Below are 16,189 nucleotides of genomic sequence, written 5' to 3'. Positions count from 1 at the left end.
GCCAAAAAATCTATTTTTAAGCTTTTTGGAAAACATAGGGAAGGGTTATCACCCCTGTGACATTTGTTTTGCTGTCTGTGCACCTCTTCAGAAGATTTCACCTCACTTTCTGTCCCAATGACAAAAGTTTTTTGAAAATTTGGGGTTTGTAGTGAAACAAGGATTGGTGATAAAGCATCAGTGGAAAGGAGAAACGTTTTTCCCATATTAACTCTTACAGGAGAGAATTTCCCTTCCTAGGGGTAGATTTCATCTCACTTCCTGTTGTCTCCTTCCGTTTCGTTTGCAAGTAGGAGTCGTTTGTAAGTTGGATGTTTGAAAGTAGGGGCCTGCCCTATATACTCTTCAGAAATTGGGGCCTTAGGTGTTGGTGTTGCCACAACACTGTAAGTCCTCACAGTTACTCTTGGTGGGCACAGGAATGGGCCCTGCTGTGAAATATTAGATCAAGAATTGTAATTACATGTCCCTGTTGAACAAGGGCAGAAAAATTGGGCCTTAGGCACTGGTGCCAAAACACTGCAACTCCTCACAGATACTATAGTTGGCGCGCAGGAATGAGCCCTGCTGCAAAGTATTGCATCAAAAATTGTAATTACACGCCCCTGTTAAACAGGGGCAGAAAAACTGGGCCTTGGCCACTGGTGGCGGTGCCCAGAACCAAAAATTTTCTTACAAGCTATCAGCATGAAAATTCAGGAGGAAGTGGATTGTGACTCAGCATAACAGGATAGTCACTCAGCATCAGCATAGGCAGTCTTGAAGGGATCTCACATTAAAAAAAAATCAATCGTTTACATCAGCATCAGGTGCTTGGTAGCTGGTGATCCAAGACTGATTCATTTTTATGAAGGTCAGCCGATCGACCGATTCGGTGGACAGGCACACCCTGTGATCGGTTACAAAGCCTCCAGCAGCACTGAATGTGCGTTCCAAAAGAACGCTTGATGCAGGACAGGCCAGTAGCTCAATTGCATACTGTGCAAGCTCTGGCCAGTGATCCATCCTCAAGACCCAGTAACCCAGAGGATTTTCGGTGGGAAAGGTGTCCAAGTCTGATCTTGCCCCTAGGTAATCCTGCACCATGTGAATCAGGCGCTGGCGATGGTTGCTGGAACCGATCAGACCTTGGGACTGCGGACTAAAAAATTGTCTGAACGCATCGGTCAGCTGGCCACCTTCTTCACCGCTCCTTCTATGACTGACCAAAGCCTCAGAAACACGTTGTCCAGGAGGACCAGAAAATTGTAACCTCCCAGGCTCTGGAAACGCGTTGCACAAACCTTTCTGCAAGGCCTCCCGAAGATGTTTCATCCTCTGCTCCCTCTGTGATGGCAAGATAAGGTTTTGCCGTCTGGCCCTCTGAGTCACCAAGGACAACATGATCCACAGCCACCTCCTCCCAGCCACGTACAAGTCCATGGGTTTCTTCGGACTGTAAATGATCCCTTGAAGACTGCTGCTGATGCTGAGTGCCAGGCTCCACCTCCATGCTGACACAGATTAGGCGGTTCTTGGGCAGGTTAAATTCCTTTTTGGAGGTCAGCCAGCCAAGCACTGGCATTATATGACCTGCGGAAATGCACACAGACTTTCCTGGCTTGCCTCAGGACATCCTGTAAGCCCGGGTACCTGCCCAAGAACCACTACACCACCAAGTTAAGGACGTGAGCCAAACAGGGCACATGGGTCAGTTGTCCCTGTTGGAGGGTGGAGAGGAGGTTGGTGCCATTGTCGCAAACCACCATACCTGCCTTAAGCTGGCGTGGAGTCAACCACCTCTGAACCTGCCCCTGCAGAGCTGACAGAATCTCTGCCCCCAGTGTGGCACCTGTCCCCCAAGCACACCAGCTCAAGCACCGCATTACATCTTTTTGCCCACGTGCTTGCGTAGCCCCTTGAACACCTACGGAGCACCGCTGGTTCCGAGGACAAATCAGCACGGGAAGAGGCCATGGAGGAAGAAGAAGAGGAGGGGGTGGAGGAGAGAGGTGTGGCAGAATTACCACTAGTAGAATTTTGGAGGCGTGGTGGCGGAACAACCTCCAACACTACTGCATCCTGTCCTGCATCCTTCCCAGCTGCCAGAAGGGTCACCCAGTGTGCGGTGAAAGATAGATAACATCTCTGTCCATGCCTGCTGCACCATGAGTCAGCGGTAATATGCACCTTACCACTGACCGCTCTGTCCAGCGAGGCCAAGACATTGCCTTCCACATGGCCGGAATCGCCTTCCGTGAGAAAAAGTGGCATTTGGGAACCTGCCACTGAGGAACCGCACATTCCACAAACTCATGGAAGGGGACAGAGTCTACCAACTGAAAAGGCAGCAGTTGAAGTGCTAGCAAATTAGCCAAGCTAGCATTCAACCGCTGGGCATGTGGATGGCTGGGAGCGAACTTCTTTCGGCGGTGCAGCAGCTGGAGCAGGGAAATTTTACAATCTGACGCTGGTGTACCGATAGCAGATTGCCCGCAAGTATTTGGCTGTGACACACCTAATTCTATACCTTCATTCCTCTCAGTGCAGGTTTCAGAGAGGACTGAAGGTATAGTGGGGTTGGAGATCCCAGCTGATGAGGAGCAAGAAGAGGTCCGTTTTGTTCTTTGGTGTGGGTCTGTAGGTACACTTGCCAACGAACTGCATGGCAGGTCGACATATGTCTGATCAGGCATGTGGTGCCCAGGCGGGTGATGTTTTGGCCACGTGAGATACGCTTGAGACATATGTTGCAAATAGCAGTGGGATCTGATGCACTTGTCTCAAAAAAGGCCCACACCAAAGAACTTTTAGAATAACACGCAGAGACAGCAGCGCCCTGCACATGCGGAGCTCTGCGGTGTGATGCAGTCGGTGTGTTGCCCTTAAGCTGGCCCCTGGAGGGCATCCTGTCTCATTTGAGATGTGCCTCCTCCTCCTCTCTCCTATCAGGCACCCACGTGGAGTCAGAGACCTCATCATCCCCTCCCTCCTCATCACTGGAGCAAAGCTGGCAGTATGCTGCAGCTGGGAGAACATGACTGCCAGATTGCTGTCCTTCTTGGGCACCCCCTCTCTCTGGGCTCATGTTACTGCCTTCCTCTAGCTGGGTACCATCATCGGAGCCCTCAAAACTCTGGGCATCCTCCTGGAACATGTACACAACACTGTGGTCAAACAGTTCGGGGGACTCCTCAGGAGGACAAGGTGGGGCTAGGGAAGGAGTGACTGATGCCATTGAGCCGAGGTAAGAGGCCACATTGGCAGCTGCTTTGCCAAAGTACCCTGAGCCTGGGTGAGAGAGGATGAGGAGGATGAGGAAGGCTTGGTCATCCACTCTACCAAGTCTTCCGCATGTTGCGGCTCAACACGGCCAGCTGTCGAAAAAAAGGACAAGCGTGTCCCACGGCCACGTGCTGATGAGGATGCATCATCTCCACGACTGTTGCCTCTAGACACAGGGCCTGCTTGCCCTCTTTTATTGGCTTGTGACTGTCTGCCTCTCCTTGTTGGTCTTCCAGACATACTAATGGCCTGCAGTGAGCTGTAGCTGCACAAAGCTGGGATGTATACATATACTGATACTGCAGCTAGCAGAATCAACTGCCTGCCTGTAGTATTATTAGTATGAGAACACCAGCAATTGTCTTCCGGTAGCTTTAGGTGCACACTGTGCAGAGGAAACAGTACACTAACTGTAAATACTGTAGCTGTCTGCCTGTGGTATTAATAGGAGCAGAACAACAGCAATTGTCTTCAGGTAGCTTTAGGTGCACACTTTGCAGAGGATGCAGTACACTAACTGTAAATACTGCAGCTGCCTACCTGTAGTACTAATAGGATCAGAAGAACACCACCAATTTTCTTCAGGTAGTTTTAGGTGCACACTGTGCAGAGGACGCACTAAACTAACTGTAAATACTGCAGCTGCCTGCGGTACTAATAGGATCAGAAGAACACCACCGATTTTCTTCAGGTAGCTTTAGGTGCACACTGTGCAGAGGACGCACTACACTAATTGTAAATACTGTAGATAATAGGACTCATAGGATCAGAAGAACACCAGCAATTTTCTTCAGGTAGCTGTAAATACTGTAAAAACACCTGCCTGCCTGTCAGTAGGAAGAGAATAACAGGAATGGGTCTAGCTGAACTGAATACAGTGTGTATGTATATATATGTATGTATATATATATATATATATATATATATATATATATATATATATATATATATATATATATATATACAACACCTATGCCCCGTACACACGATCGGACATTGATCGGACATTCCGACAACAAAATCCTAGGATTTTTTCTGACGGATGTTGGCTCAAACTTGTTTTGCGTACACACGGTCGCACAAAGTTGTCGTAATTTCCGATCGCCAACAACGCGGTGATGTCAACCACGTCCGACGAGACTAGAAAAGGCCAGTTCAGAACCAAGCGTGGCACCCTTTGGGCTCCTTTTGCTAATCTCGTGTTAGTAAAAGTTTGGTGAGAGCCGATTCGCGCTTTTTCAGACTCGTGGCTTTCAGATCGTTTTCTGCGGTTCAGTCTGTGCTTGTGGGTTTGTATCTGTTCTTCAGTGCGTGCAGCAAGCTACGCGTGACTTTGTCATTCTTGTTCGTTCTTGTTCGTTCGTTACTGTTTTTCAGGTCGCTCTTCACAGGCCTTGTTGTTCTTCAGTGCGTTCTGTTACTTCGTTCTGAGCAGCCGACCGTTTTCTAGCCATGTTTCGTATACGTACTCCTCATAGAGTTCGTGATGTGCGGGGGCTTGGTGTTGGGGTCCTGACCTTGACACAAGTCCAGTCCATGAACAGGGTGGGGAGGAGTTCATGGACCAAGAATTGGTTGCTTCAGCGTGACCAGTTCTGTCACATGCCTTTGCTCCGTGAGATCCGTGAGAATAATCCTGATGATTTCAGGAACTTTCTCTGGATGACAGACCCCGTATTTCACCGTCTGCTGGCTTTGCTGACCCCCTATATCAGCAGGCAGGATACCTGCATGAGGCAAGCCATCACTCCGGAGCAGAGGCTCGTCGCTACCCTGCGGTACTTGGCGATAGGGAGAAGCCTGCAGGACTTGAAGTTCTCGACAGGCATCTCCCCCCAGGCTCTGGGGATCATTATCCCAGAGACCTGTTCTGCCATCATCCAGGTCCTGCAGAAGGAGTATATGAAGGTAAGATTTTTATCCTTTAATATCACATTTTCTTGTATTGAATGTTTGCTAATATATTGTATTTCTTTCCTCATTCCCTAATTACCATGATTGTACTATGCTGTGAATGTCCCCTTTGTTCTCATGCATGCTGGATTTTTATGTAATTATTTTTTCTCCTTCATACATATTTGCCTTCACTTACCTCCCCAGCATGCTCTCCTGCCCCTATATTCACCTCATGTAGTCACTTAACAATGTATTTTATCAGCTCCATAGTAGTGTTTTACCCCAAACAACCCCTAAAATGTTTAGAAATGTGATTTGTGCTTTAAATTCAGCCAGAGTGCCAGAGACTTTTTTTTGTGGTGCCCCCAAATCATTTTCATTAACCCTCCCTCCCCCCAACTGCTAAGTCAGCTGATCCCAATTCTCTATCTATCCTCAATCATCTATCTGCTGACTTTGCCAAACCCATATACACTATACCCACCTCTTTTGTGGTCAGATTTATGAATGAATTCCCCAAAGCATGTAGTGCAAGGGCCTGCCTGTATACTTTCAAATGGTACTGTTTAAAGTTTTTGTATCCTATTATTATCTTGATAGGTAATAGCAGAATGTCCAAATTCGCTCAAATGTGTACAGTGTGTATTTATATCTTTGTATTATGACACTTCTTACCTGTCCAGTGGGCTGCCAATAGTGTAACTTAGGAGGGGCTGTTCAAAGTAATACCCATTATTTAGGCATTCATCTCTCAATGAAGTGGAGAGGGTTACCTGTCCAAGATTCCCAACCCCCTATAATGTTAGAAATGGCCCATGAGAGGGGGGAGGGGGAATATGATAGGTGTACCTTATACTTTGGTGTTGTAAAATTCCCCTTAATAAATGTTATCTGGATGTTGGCCAAGAATGTTTGTGCCTAATCTGCTTTCCATGTTTATGTGCAAAAAAAAAAAAGTTTTTTTTGTTTTCCTCAACAGTTTCCTTCCACGCCACAGGAATGGCAGACTGTGGCCTCCCACTTTGCCCAGCGGTGGGTCTTTCCTAACTGCGGAGGGGCAATTGATGGGAAACACGTCCACATCATCCCACCACCCAACTCGGGGTCATACTATTATAATTACAAGGGGTTCAATAGTATTGTGATGTTGGCGGTGGTGTCGGCTAATTACGACTTCCTGTATGTGGACGTGGGGAAAAATGGCCGGATGTCCGATGGGGGAGTCATCGCCCAGACGGAGTTTTACAGGCGTCTCCAGAATGGCAGCTTGGACTTGCCACCTCCAGAAGACAATGTGGAAGGACTCCCATTCGTCTTCGTTGCGGATGAAGCATTTGCGCTGGGGGACCATCTTATGCGGCCATTCCTAATAAGGACCCTCACCCCTGAACAGAGGGTTTTTAATTACCGGCTGGCCAGAGCCAGAAGAGTGGTGGAGAACACATTTGGAATCATGGCCAGCCGGTTCCGCCTATTTCTGACACCCATCCATATGGCGGAGTATAAACTTAATCATATAATCCTGGTGTGCTGTGTTCTACATAACTTTTTACGCCAACATTCTGCCAACTATGCTGGCTCAGTTGGGCCTGAGGCCGTAATTCTACATGAAACAACCCTGACGGCGCTTGAAAGTGGCCGTCCTGGCTTGCCCTCCCTAAGTGCCCGTGATGTCCGGTTAAGATACCTTGAGTTCTTTGCGGGTAGGGGGGCCATCAATATTCCACAAAATTTGTGAAGCCTTTATCAAATAAAAAAAAAAAGATAATCTTTGGTGACATTTACTGCTTGTGTTTGTTTTAGCTGACCCTGACAGCAATGTGGGGAGTCCTGAAAATGGCATGATTGTGTAATCTTATACAAAGCACTGTTGGGTGTTATTTACTAAAGGCGTAGACACTTTGCACTACAAGTGCACTTGAAACTGCACTGAAACTGCACTTGTAGTGCAAAGAGGATTTTCCCTTAGGAAATAACCCCCATTTTCACAGAAAGCAGCAATTACATCAACACAAAAGTGTTGTAGCGTTGAGACAATAATCCACACATTCTTGATAACAATCTTTTTAATAACTGCACAATCACATGTGCATTTAGAAAAGGTTTTTAAAACAAACCAACATGTTTGTTGTATAACAATTTTTGGGGTGGCATTATCAAAAATAGAAATGTCCATTTAAGATAAAACAGGCATGTGTAAAACCAACAAGAAAGACACAAATCTTAAACTTACAAAGTTCACATATGGTAAAACTTGAAGGCAATAGCAGACATGAGTATTTAGGAACTGTGTTTGATATTGCGTTCAGATGGGGTGAAGTCACCCCTGGAAAAGCCAAATTTTGAAGATGCACACCAATTTACGAATGTCAACATGTGCTAGTTGCCATCACGGGGGATCAAGGGACGTGTTTTGGGGGAGCAACCCCTTCCTCACAGCTACTTTATTATTCAGGAAGGGGTTTCACCCCCAAAACGCGTCCATTGATCTCCCGTGATGGCAGATAGCACATGTTGGCACACCGTGTGCATCCTCAAAATTTGGCTTTTCTAAACATCGCTAAAACATTTTTAAGATTGTAGCACACAAAAAAACAAAGTGATTTGGAGGGGTTTTAAACTCGACCCAAAACATCAATGATGTATTATTTTTTTGAATAACATCATTGATTTTTTTCTTGAGGTTTTCCAATTCTAAATTACACCCCATGATCTCCCCGATCAGGATCTGGGCACTTTCTGATGTGAAAGGATCTGGATCCACAACATCACGATCAGCTAAAAAGAGAGAAACCAAACAAAAACAGGTATCAAAAATCTGCCGGCATCCATCTCTTACCTGAGTCTGTGGTCGCAGACACTCACCTGTTGTGGTGTCAATTTCCACCACATCTTCCTCCTCCTCCTGCTCAGCTTGGGTTAGGGGTATTTCCCCTTCTTCCAGAGGTGGGGGGTCTGTGGTCTCCTCGGATGAGGGGTGTCCTCCGAGTCTTTTCTCCCCTATGTAAAACAAAAATGGTATAATTAGCACACAGATATTTGATGGCCGAAATATAAAGATGAAACATTGCTTGGAAGTGGGGTACAATTGTCTATTTTGGCAGAGTTCCAAGATGTAGCATTTTTATTGTCCGTTGTCAAGCTTCAAGACTTTACCTGTTTTGTACGAGCTTCACAGATGGAGACCCTCTATAGTATACACTGGAGCACCTGTGTGGGCCCCCTAATAGAAAGGGTGTTCTTGTGTCCCACACTAGTGCTCCAGCGTCCAGATGTGAAAACAGCTGCTGAGTGTCCTCTCCTTACACAGAATCTAGTTTGCATTTCATTCTAGTAAAACGAACCCATCTACACAACCAAATATTTTTCATACAAGTAGGCCCTAAAAAATGTTGGCAAATGCATATGGCCTAAACAATAGTGTTTTATAGGCCGAAAGAAAAATGTTTGATATGAACGAATAATGGGCCCATGAACATTAAAGTTGCCATTTTAAACTGTACAACACTTAAGAAAAGCATATGGAGCAGCACGAACGTAATAAAGACTAAAAGAATAGGAACACAGCACAACTACTTACTTTTTTGCAGCACTCTCCGGATCTTTCTGTACTGCTTGGGCTCTCTTAATTTCAGGTCCGACCACCGCTTCCTGAGCTGATCTTTCGAACGTCGTACCCCGAAATTCCGGTGCAGACTCTTGACCACTTTCGCCATGATCTTGGCCTTTCTGATATTGGGGTTGGGGTAAGGTCCATACTTCCCGTCATAGTTGGCCTTCTTCAGGATGTCGACCATCTCCAACATCTCCCCAAAGGACATATTTGAGGGCTTAAATCGTCTCCTTCTGGATCGGGACGTTTCCGGATCCGGGCTTTCCTCCTCCTCGTTGCTATAATTAGCATGCGCTGACACCACCATGTGCTCTTCACCCACTGCGCCAAACAAAAAGGGGCGGGGAATAGACTAGAAAGAACGTCAGGGGTGGGCGGAGTTACACGCATGCGCAGTGTGTATAAAGCGTAACACGGGTGTGTAGTATGTACGATCTGTGAGCTGACGAAGGAGTATCGGAGGCGCCGATCGTGATAACGAAGGTAAGAGCCAAACTTGGGCCTATACTGCTTCTAGATTGAGGCCTATATTGTAACTAGATTAGGAGAGTTTTGCCTGACATTAGGGTTTGTCTTGTGTTGTGTCTTGCAGTGAAAATGAATATCTTGAACGATACCGACTTCATGGCAGTCTTCATTGATATGTTCAGGGAGCTGCCTTGTCTGTGGGAGATCAACCACCCACATTATAAGAACCAAACGAAGAGGAAGGCAGCGCTGGATCAATTGTTTGAAATTGTGAAGCAGGTGACCCCCACGGCAGACATGACCTATTTGAAGATCCTAATTGGTGGCCTGAGGAGTACATACCTAAGGGAGCGCAAGAAAGTCCAGGATTCGCAGAGATCCAGAGCAGCAGATGACATCTATGTCCCCAGGATGTGGTACTATGACAGGCTGCATTTTCTGGCAGGCCAGACTGAACCCAGGTCATCACTCTCCAGTCTTCCTTCCATGCTTCCTTCCCCCCAGCTGAGGCTTCTGACCCCCAACCTGGACCTTCCAGGCAGCAACATGTGGAGGAGCCCAGCTTGAGCCAGGTATAGCATTCCTCTAAATAGTTCAGGTTGTCCAATCAATGATGTTAACTAGATATTAGTTTGGAGTACTAATTTGAGATTGTGATTGATGATGCAAAAACTAAAACCATGTCCCTTTTTCATACACAGGGAAGTCGCAGCCAGGAGGTGGCCGGGCCGAGCAGGCTGCCTGATATGCAGGTCCCTCCCCTACACCTGCAAAGAGAAAGTGGCAGGAAGAGGAGTACCCTAGAGGAGGCTGCCATAGGCCTCTTTTGGAAAGCTACAGAGGCCCTAGGAGCACCACACACTGTGGAGGAGGACTTTGCTGGCATAATTGGGTGTAAAATGCAGCGGATGGAGGAGGACCAACAATTCATGTGTGAGTCATTAATTTTGGAAGCTCTCAATAAGGGGTTGAGGGGCCAAATTACATCTGATACCCACATTTGTGACCTCACACATGGTCCTCCTCCTCCAGGTCCTTCTACTTCTCCTCCTCCTCCTCCAGGTCCTACTAGTCCTCCTCCTCCTCCAGGTCCTACTCCTCTGTACAGACGGCGCTGTGATTGGCCAAGCATGCAAGTCATAGTGCATGCTTGGCCAATCATCAGCCAGTAATGCACTGAATTATGGGCCGTGATCGAATTTTGCGTGAACGGCCCATAACATTCGAAATTCGACGAACAGTCGAACATGCGATGTTCGAGCTGAACATGGGTTCGATTTGAACTTGAAGCTCATCCCTAATCAGCAATCAGCCATCACATCTCCTCCAGGAACAGACAGTATTCAGTGCTTTAAATTAGAATCAAACCATCCAGGCAAGAAGACGACTATGGCTGACTAATATCTTGTATGCTATCTCTCTGTATATTGGATGGGATCCGTATTTTACCAATCATTAGATGTGCTGGCTGTATCAGGGGTTTTTTTTTTCTTTGGTGATCTGGCCAGTAAAACACCTCCTGCTCTGTGTAATTTTATTGCACAGAGCGGCCCCGAACCTCCTGTACAAATAGAAAGAGTGGCAGAGACCGGTCTTTATTACAGGAAGTTCCTTCACAGAGGCAAATTCCACTCCGGATTACTGCACAGATCAATCATTAGCTGTGGTTGTTGCATTCATTTTTTTTTTTTTTTTTAGGCTTTTTCCTCTGTTTTCACTGGTGATCTGGCCAGTAACACACCTCCTGCAGGCAAAGTAACTCAGTACCCGGCTTTTGTGGATGTGATGTGAATATATGTTTTTAGTAGTATATATGAGAGCTTTTGTTACTCCTTGAGATTTAGCACCTTCAAAACGTATCACTCCTTTTTTCTTTTGGTTGGCATTTGTGCTATAAGGGATGTGGTGAGAAAATTATCCATAGCAATATTAGTTAAATACATTCTTATGGCATATTGAGTAAAAGGAAATGGAGATGTATTTTACAACTTCTCATTGTTTTTTCTAGGTGATCTTACTGTATCTGAGATCTCAGGAGATTATTCTATTACTCATATGAAGAGAACAACTCTAACCTGGAAGATAACAAATTTCAGACAAAAAGAAATCCAGATAAATGTATATCTGAAAAGACGTAATGACATTAAAAAACATCTTATTGCCTCCTGGGAATCCAATAATTCTTCTGATTACTTACTGACGACTGGAGACCAGAGAGACAATTCTCATAATCTGCCTCTTTTAAAGAAAGTCGATGCAAGCCGTACATTGTTACCTGTGGAAATGGAAGCTGAGATAAGAAAATCCTGGACTGGAATGTACGAGTGTCTCTGCTCCATTACTATAACCCTGAGTGCAGATACAGATAATCAGGGCATGCTTGATGTAGAAGTGGAACACGCTTCTCTAAAATTTCCCGAATCTGTACGCAAAAATCTGAATGTGCACAGTGAAGTAGGTAAGTAATGGTTATGTTGTAGGTACTGAAAATGTGTTTTATACTTAAAAAGTTCTCTGGTCGCAGCATATACTTTCATGTTATAACATCAGCATTGTAATAAGAATACAAATAATAGTTAAAACTGTCAATCCAATACAAGCTTAATTGAACATGCTGTGAGTTCTGTCTGTCTGCTGGCCATCTCTTTCCTCAACTTTCTGGATTCCCAGCATGCTTTTGCTCAATTTTCAAGGACTACATATTCCATGGTACATTGCAAGTAGGGATGAGCCGAACACCCCCCTGTTTGGTTCGCACCAGAACATGCGAACAGGAAAAAAGTTCGCTCGAACACGCGAACACCGTTAAAGTCTATGGGACACGAACATGAATAATCAAAAGTGCTAATTTTAAAGGCTTATATGCAAGTTATTGTCATAAAAAGTGTTTGGGGACCTGGGTCCTGCCCCAGGGGACATGTATCAATGCAAAAAAGTTTTAAAAACTGCCGTTTTTTCAGGAGCAGTGATTTTAATAATGCTTAAAGTCAAACAATAAAAGTGTAATATCCCTTTAAATTTCGTACCTGGGGGGTGTCTATAGTATGCCTGTAAAGGGGCGCATGTTTCCTGTGTTTAGAACAGTCTGACAGCAAAATGACATTTCGAAGGAAAAAAAGCCATTTAAAACTACCCGCGGCTATTGCATTGCCGACAATACACATAGAAGTTCATTGATAAAAACGGCATGGGAATTCCCCACAGGGAAACCCCGAACCAAAATTTAAAAAAAAAAATGATGTGGGAGTCCCCCTAAATTCCATACCAGACCCTTCAGGTCTGGTATGGATTTTAAGGGGAACCCCGCGCCAAAAAAAAAAAAAAAATGGCGTGGGGTCCCCCCAAAAATCCATACCAGACCCTTATCCGAGCACGCAACCTGGTAGGCCGCAGAAAAAGAGGGGGGGACGAGAGTGCAGCCCCCCCCCTCCTGAACCGTACCAGGCCACATGCCCTCAACATTGGGAGGGTGCTTTGGGGTAGCCCCCAAAACACCTTGTCCCCATGTTGATGAGGACAAGGGCCTCATCCCCACAACCCTGGCCGGTGGTTGTGTGGGTCTGCGGGCGGGGGGCTTATCGGAATCTGGAAGCCCCCTTTAACAAGGGGACCCCCAGATCCCGGCCCCCCCCTGTGTGAAATGGTAAGGGGGTACTTACCCCTACCATTTCACTAAAAAAGTGTCAAAATAGTTAAAAATGACAAGAGACAGTTTTTGACAATTCCTTTATTTAAATGCTTCTTCTATCTTCCTTCATCTTCTTCTTCTTCTGGTTCTTCCTCCGGCGTTCTCGTCCAGCATCTCCTCCGCGGCGTCTTCTATCTTCTTCTCCTCGGGCCGCTCCGCACCCATGGCATTGGGGGGAGGCTCCCGCTCTTCTCTTCATCTTCTTCTTCATCCTCTTCTCTTCTTCTCTTCTTAATTTTCTTCTCCGGGCCGCTCCGCATCCATGCATTGAGGGAGGCTCCCGCTGCATGACGGCGTCTCCTCATCTGACGGTTCTTAAATAACGAGGGGCGGGGCCACCCGGTGACCCCGCCCCCTCTGACGCACGGGACATGACGGGACTTCCCTGTGGCATTCCCCGTGACGTCACAGGGAAGTCCCGTCAAGCCCCCCATTATTTAAGAACCGTCAGATGAGGAGACACACAGCTGGAGCCTCCCTCCATGCATGGATGCGGAGCGGCCCGGAGAGGAAAATTAAGAAGAGAAGAAGAGAAGAAGGAAGAAGAGAAGAGGATGAAGAAGAAGATGAAGAGAAGAGTGGGAGCCTCCCCCCATGCCATGGGTGCGGAGCGGCCCGAGGAGAAGAAGATAGAAGACGCCGCAGAGGAGATGCTGGACGAGAACGCCGGAGGAAGAACCAGAAGAAGAAGAAGGAAGATAGAAGAAGCATTTAAATAAAGGAATTGTCAAAAACTGTCTCTTGTCATTTTTAACTATTTTGACACTTTTTTAGTGAAATGGTAGGGGTAAGTACCCCCTTACCATTTCACACAGGGGGGGGCAGGATCTGGGGGTCCCCTTGTTAAAGGGGGCTTCCAGATTGCGATAAGCCCCCCGCCCACAGACCCCCACAACCACCGGCCAGGGTTGTGGGGATGAGGCCCTTGTCCTCATCAACATGGGGACAAGGTGTTTTGGGGGGCTACCCCAAAGCACCCTCCCAATGTTGAGGGCATGTGGCCTGGTATGGTTCAGGAGGGGGGGGCCGCACTCTCGTCCCCCCCTCTTTTCCTGCGGCCTGCCAGGTTGCGTGCTCGGATAAGGGTCTGGTATGGATTTTTGGGGGGACCCCACGCCGTTTTTTTTTGTTTTTTTTTGGCGCGGGGTTCCCCTTAAAATCCATACCAGACCTGAAGGGTCTGGTATGGAATTTAGGGGGAACCCCATCACATGTTTTTTTTTTAATTTTGGCCGGGGTTCCCCTTAATATCCATACCAGACCTGAAGGGCCTGGTATGGAATTTAGGGGGACTCCCACATCATTTTTTTTTTTTTAATTTTGGTTCGGGGTTTCCCTGTGGGGAATTCCCATGCCGTTTTTATCAATGAACTTCTATGTGTATTGTCGGCAATGCAATAGCCGCGGGTAGTTTTAAATGGCTTTTTTTCCTTCGAAATGTCATTTTGCTGTCAGACTGTTCTAAACACGGGAAACATGCGCCCCTTTACAGGCATACTATAGACACCCCCCAGGTACGAAATTTAAAGGAATATTACACTTTTATTGTTTGACTTTAAGCATTATTAAAATCACTGCTCCGGAAAAATCGTCCGTTTTTAAAACTTTTTTTTGCATTGATCCATGTCCCCTGGGGCAGGACCCAGGTCCCCAAACACTTTTTATGACAATAACTTGCATATAAGCCTTTAAAATTAGCACTTTTGATTTCTCCCATAGACTTTTAAAGGGTGTTCAGTGGCATTCGAATTTGCCGCGAACACCCCAAATTGTTCGCTGTTCGGCGAACTTGCGAACAGCCAATGTTCGAGTCGAACATGAGTTCGACTCGAACTCGAAGCTCATCCCTAATTGCAAGCAGTGATTCCTGTACTGACTTCACCTCCTGAAACTTCTCCTATGAGTTCCTCTGTAGTTTACAAAGCAGGCTCTGTGATATGTGTGACACAGCAGCACCTACTCATAGGACATAGTGATTGTATGCCACAGAATGTAAGGAAAAAAAATGTGTAGGATTCTTCAAAAAGTATGTTTTTAAACTTCAAGAATGTTCGGATTACATAGAAATAATTAAATTACAATGTGGAATTAAATATATGATTTTAGGATTAAAATTTTAACCACAGAGTGTATTTATAAATAAATATATCATAACTATTTGTTCAGTAAAACAGTTGGTACATTTATTCTGGGTGAATGGGACAAAATTCAATCTTCTCCTTCTATTTCCTCTACAAGTCAAATTTTAATCATTCATAAAACATAGAATGGTTTGGGAAAATACCTCATTATGGCCACAAGATGGAGCTGAGGACTGTTGTAAATACTTATTTTCTATGATCATCAGTTCTATCAAATGGTTATAATGCAGTATTTTCATGGACCACTTTTTTATGAATAGCATTTGACCTGTAAAGGAAATAGCCTGAGAACATTTGATTTAGCCTCATTCACACAAATAGAATGTACCAGCAGTTTCACTGGACGAATAGCTATACAAATGAAATAAAAAGCACCCTAAAATGTATGTAAACCCTAAACACAAACTTCCTTTTGTTCTGTTAAATATACCATTGAAATGATTTTGCTTTGTTTAATAAGTGCAAAATATTACCTATTGATCCTGACAGAAATCCAGTGAGCGCCTAACTTTATGTGCTGCACTGAAATCCCAAGCAGTATTACCAGCACTTTGCACTTCATCTCTATGGACTAGAGAACATCCCCCCCCCCCCATGTTATGATAAAGAGGAGAGGGTAAGATGTTCAGTACTCATGACTAGGATTTTATAGACGATAGACTGAGGTTAAACTTTGACTTGGTTGGTGGCTTCCTTAACCTCACCCACTGGACAGGAATGAGGGTAGTTATCTAGCTTGTAGTTTTAGGGGTTCTGATTCTTTTTTTGATGGCTTCAAACTTGTAAGTGGAGTTCATAGAACACGAGTCGACCTATCATCAGTTTTGCAGGTAATTCCCCAGTGGCACTGTCCTGTAGTTTTGGTAGAGCGATAGTTATAGTTTTGCTAAAGAGTCCCTCATACAGAGGTGTCTTTAGGCCATTTTTAAATGTCCCTTATGTATCCAGTGTGGATGGTATTGTGGTGTTAAGATGTACTTTATTCGGGGGGAGGGTGGAGCTAGCGGCCGACATGTGAGCAGCGCTGTGAAGGAGCTCCGGCCGGGACGACTTATCCTGCTGATATCCTGAGTGTCAGAGACACGGATCCTGCACAGCAGGATCCTACACTACCTGGAC

General features: G+C 45.6%; 1 protein-coding gene across 1 annotated transcript in view; it reads left to right on the top strand.

The window, feature by feature from the left end:
* LOC141111849 (uncharacterized) overlaps window positions 1–16,189 on the top strand; it is a 270,686-nt gene that overhangs the window by 238,183 nt on the left and 16,314 nt on the right. Inside the window, exon 7 of the mRNA XM_073604011.1 lies at window positions 11,250–11,699. Within this exon, the coding sequence (XP_073460112.1) occupies window positions 11,250–11,699 (450 nt within the window). The remainder of the gene's footprint in view (window positions 1–11,249; window positions 11,700–16,189) is intronic.

Source organism: Aquarana catesbeiana, linkage group LG11, assembly GCF_042186555.1.
Source record: "Aquarana catesbeiana isolate 2022-GZ linkage group LG11, ASM4218655v1, whole genome shotgun sequence".
NCBI lineage: Eukaryota > Metazoa > Chordata > Amphibia > Anura > Ranidae > Aquarana > Aquarana catesbeiana.
Note: the sequence above shows the minus strand (reverse complement) of the source record. Positions and strands in the feature narration are given on the sequence as shown.